Below are 5,147 nucleotides of genomic sequence, written 5' to 3' on the forward strand. Positions count from 1 at the left end.
TATCTTCCTAGAAAAGCTGGCTCGGCATGGCTTGGATGGGCATACGCTTCACTGGGTAAACACTGGCTGGATGTCTAGGCCCATACAGTTGTGGTGAATGGATTTAAATCCAGCTGGCTGCCAGTCACAAGTGGCATTCCCCAGGGCTCAGTACTGGGGCCACTTCCATGTAACATCTTTATCAGTGACACAGATGAGGGGATTGAGTGCTCCCTCAGCAAGTTTGCAGATGACACCAAGTTGGGCGGGAGTGTTGAGCTGCCTGAGCGTAGACAGGCTCTACAAAGGGACCTGAAGGCCAATGGCATCGTGGCCTGCATCAGGAATAGTGTGGCCAACAGGAGCAGGGAAGTGGTCCTTGCCCTGCACTCAGCACTGGTGAGACCACACCTTGAATACTGTGTTCAGTTTTGGGCCTCTCACTACAGAAAGGACATTTAGATGCTGGAGCATGTCCAGAGAAAGGCAACAAAGCTGGTGAAGGGTATGGAGCACAAGTCTTATGAGGAGCAGCTGAGGGAGCTGGGGTTGTGTAGTCTGGAGAAAAGGAGACTGAAGGGAGACCTTATCGCTTTCTACAACTTCCTGAAAGGAGGTTGTAGCGAGGAGGGGGTCGGTGTCTTCTTCCTTGTAGCTAGTATAGAATAAGGTGTAATGGTCTCAAGTTGTGCTAGAGGAGGTTTATGTTGGATATTAGGAGGAATTTCTTTACTCTGAGGGTTTTCAAGCACTGGAACAGGCTGGGCCGGGGGGGGGGGGGGGGAACACCCCCCTGGAGGTGTTTAAAAGATGAGTACGTGTCATGCTTAGGGAAGTGGTTTAGTAGTGGATTTAGGACTTGATGATCTTAAAGATCTTTTCCAACCAAAACCATTCTACGATTCTATTCTATAAAACTAAAGCAACAGAAAAAAAAAAGAAAAATCCTGTAACAGAAAGAAAGGAATTATTCTAACATCTAGGTAACCTAGATTAGCAAGTACAAATTTTGTGATCAATGCATGAGTCTTTTGACATTTCCTCAAGAAGAATGATTTTCAATCACCTGACACATGAATTATATGCATCCTAATACATGCTAAATCTGACCTAACTGAAATTGTTTCCAAGGCACAGCAGGAGAATCACAACAGGAAGTCATCCTGAAAAATGCACATCAATAAAACTCAGATTGCATTTCATTTCAAGATCATGTAAACATTAAACCTGGAGCACAAGCCACTACAAAACTAAGTAACTGAAAGGCACTCCACAGGTGAAACCCCAGGTAATACTGAAAGAAACAGGAAACAACACAGTTTTAAGATGTAAATGGCTTGTAAAAGGCAACACTACTCTGCTGAGGTTTGCTGCCAGTGAAACAGTAGAGTGTAATGCTCAAAATACTCACTAAAAAGCATTCCTTGTAATCCAGCTAACAGTATTGACTGTACAGAGGAGTTCTTAATGTGAGGAAATAAAACAATTGCAATGCCATTAAATCCTTATTTACTACCCCAGTCAACAGACATATTATTTCAATGAATTACGACAGTGTGCATACCACAAAAAGAATACTGCAAAAATTAAAATTATGGTTTATGTACATATAACATTTTTTTTAAGCAGTATTCCTAATTTACTTATTAGCTTTTAAATATCTGAAAGATTAATTAGACAATATTTAACAATTTATAATGAACATAAAACTAAAAATAAACTAAATAAACTAAAATCAGTACATGTCTCCTGTAGATTTTCCCTTGATGGAGCAGCCACAGAGGCAAGAAATTCATCCACCTGCTTCAGAGACAAGGAGTTGTGTAGAGTTTCCAAAGGGCAAATAGAAGGCACCATGGAATATAGTTCAAAACCTGAAAGAAAAATAAGAAAAAAAAGATTTCCAAACATAAGACAGGATGTAAGCTATTGCATGTGCCAGTATTAATGCATGATAGAAAGTACTTATTTTAAATCAGCACATGCAGACGTAGTACCCTTGAAAACGCAGACACTGAGTATTTTAAGATTTGGAATAAGATGTGCCACATTCCAGGTTGTACTAAACTAAAGGTTACATGAGATTTGTATCCCATGACATGTTCACATAAAGTGGTCTTCAAATATTACAACTGTGCTCTACTCCCAGATGAGTTCATGAAAGACAACTTTCCTCTATGACAAACTTAGTAAATCACTAAAAAAACAGTCAGGAAATGGTAGTTTTCCTATTCATTCTCATACTTGGCACAACACTAACTAGGTAACTCATTCATGCAAGTAGAATAGGATAACTATGTTGTCAACTATTAGCAGATGACCTAAAAATGCTAAAATTTCCAAGAAATAAATTTGCAGGATTCATATTCTATAATTTTCAGTATTCTATGAAAACAAACTCTTGCCATAAATACCAGAGGAAAACCACTGTTAGCACATTTGTACCTTGAGGTTACATGTTTTAACTTTATAAGACAGATTTACACCTACCTTTATGCATTTAAAAACAGTACTTAATAGACTAGAAGTTTTATATATTAGAACAGTTAAGCACAGCAACCTAAAATCTAAAAATCTATTGGACACTGCTTTTCTACATTAGTATTGATCATACACCAACCATGCATATCTGTAATACTAACATACTAAAAAGCATTTAAACATCTTGACAAAAAAGTTTGCAGTTCTCTAAAGTGATGCAAGTTTGATAACTCAATGAACAGCTCTTCATCCAATTGCATTTCAGAAGAGAAAAATATGTCCAATTAGTGTTGTCAACATACAGCTGTAACATTACAACTTTGCAGATTAATATTGTAAATTTACAGTTGCTACATTTCTTTTAAGATATTTAAATGAAGAAACAATAGTGAATGAAATAATGTTTAGAATTTCAGTTCAAGGTACATTTATTAGAGATAGTATTATGACTGTGAACTGTTCCCTCCTCTAAAATAATACATATCAATATTCCTGTAATATCTGGTGTTCCCCATTCACTCTCCATTTAGTGATTTGCATAGAGAAGTAACTCAACAAAATTTCAACCCCTATTTGGGGGTCTGTATTTATATTTGGATCCATCTTGGCCATAGTCAAATCTGAGGGACAGTCACTTCAAATATACAACCAACTGAAGTGTACTTATGTTAGCTTCCCTTATATTACATATAAAATGTTGCATTTCAAGGAAAATTGGTTTTCATATACAAAAGAAACACTACCAATAGAAATACTTAATTTCTATTTTGTTATAAATGCAGTAGCTAAGCTTCAGTGTAAGCACTGAGATGTTTGGCATACATATTAATATACTAAATAATTATGCATGCATGCAAAGCGCAAACCCTTTCTTTGAATTACAGCAAAATGTAAGGTTTATCTTTTTACCCTGACAGAAAAGTCACTATCACATGACTAACAATTTAATTTTTTAGTTTTGCAAAGAACTTAGTGGGACAATGTCAGGTTTTTAATAACTATCACTGTTGTAATACGGTGTTACAGAAAACCAGAAAGGAATTTCAAAATATACCCATACCCTTTGAAAAAAAAGTTTTCTTCTTTCAGGAGTTCTCTCCATTGGTTTCTGTTCAGTTTTGACAATTCTGCTATCACATAGCCATATCCCTGCATGTTGTCATACTTTGCATCTAAGGGATATGACTTAAAAGATACCCTGGAAATCTATCTGCAGTGTTTAATTTTATTTTTTATAATATTTTATGAAGTTATGAGAAATAAATTTGAATTTTAATGATGAAGAAGCCTGACAGTATCCCTTTAAAAAAGCAATTTCCTGTAAACTAACAGCCTTTCAGGTTTGGCTATATTTATTCTTAAAGCACTGTCCCCATCAAAAGGCAAGACAATGAAAGGGTTAACGCATTTCAAAAAGCCACCCTGCTGTCTTACATTTAAAAGCTAGAGAGACATACCACTGGAGCCTAGAAATTCCACAGAGGAAATGGACCAGCACCTAAAAAGGTGTGGGTGTTCTGCACAGAGGCCCAGAAAATAAGGTAAAGCACTGTCAGAAGATACTTGTTTCACCATGTTCCTTGAACTAAAGATGGGGAGGGTAGTCTGAAATGAGTTAAGAGGGTGTCATAACAACATAAAAAAAAAAAAACAACAACAAAAAAAAAACAGAGTGAAAGGAACAAGGAGAATCAAAATGATAGTCCAGTGGACAGACAAAACAACATCAGTATGTTCTTATGTTATTAGAGAACCCTCAGAAACCTTCAATATACTTAGGTTTCATAGGAGCTCATACAGCTTGCAATTGTCTTGTAAAAGATGTGTGGCAAAATTGATGTATTAAATTAATCTGTACAATCAATGCATTCAATTAAAAGCAATTTAGGTCCTTTTTGAAATAATGTAGTTACAAAAAGGTAGTGCTAAATGGAACAGAAAGCAGTGACATTATTAGACACTGATACTCAAATGCAGTTTCTGACATTGTATGTTTTAGAAATACTTAGTTGGAGTCTAAAGATAAAAAACAGACTTTTAACTTTCCTATTTGAAACAGGACACTAGAAATGGTACTTTAGATCAAACTCAGTCTTAATGTCATTAATTCAGCCTTACTATAGTAGTTTCCCTTCAAGAAACACTGCAGTGCAAAGTCACTGTGGATTCCAAATGAATATAATAGAACACTGCTTTGCTTCTCAGCAAAGCCAGATAAAAACAGTCTTTTATTTTTACCCTAGTTTCTAAGCAAATATGTTTTGAATCCTAACACAAAAATGCTGACGATTTCTACTGCAGTTTCAATACTATCACCATCACTGTACTCAGACAGTGGTCATGCACATTTTAAAACCACAATTAAGAAATCTAGAAAAGCTACATTAAGATCCAGTGGATGCTGAAGACTGAGTCTGGTTTTTATGAACAGGATACATTTTGGACCTATTTAAACATGTAGAAAGGTAGGCATGAGGAGGCATTTTTCTGAGGAAGAGAAAGACATAGCACTGTCCTGTGTGTTAAACCAGATTTTTTTTGTAACTATGGTAGACTGAAGACAAGTTTACTCTCACTCTTGAAGCTCAAGAGGTTGACGTAAGCAAGAGACAGCTCTCTTGCTGTGATTTTTAGTGCAATACTTAAGTAATTTGCACATCTGATGAACAGAGAAGTATGGTAAGGTA

The 5,147-nt window shown here is 36.1% G+C and overlaps 1 protein-coding gene across 1 annotated transcript in view; it reads right to left on the bottom strand.

The window, feature by feature from the left end:
- Window positions 1-5,147, bottom strand: part of PPIP5K2 (diphosphoinositol pentakisphosphate kinase 2) — a gene marked incomplete at both ends in the record, with an annotated part of 33,554 nt that overhangs the window by 3,236 nt on the left and 25,171 nt on the right. Inside the window, one exon of the mRNA XM_010186841.1 lies at window positions 1,722-1,853. Coding sequence (XP_010185143.1) covers window positions 1,722-1,853 — 132 coding nt within the window. The remainder of the gene's footprint in view (window positions 1-1,721; window positions 1,854-5,147) is intronic.

Source organism: Mesitornis unicolor, unplaced genomic scaffold (genome assembly GCF_000695765.1).
Source record: "Mesitornis unicolor isolate BGI_N332 unplaced genomic scaffold, ASM69576v1 scaffold9886, whole genome shotgun sequence".
In the NCBI taxonomy this organism is placed as follows: Eukaryota; Metazoa; Chordata; class Aves; order Mesitornithiformes; family Mesitornithidae; genus Mesitornis; species Mesitornis unicolor.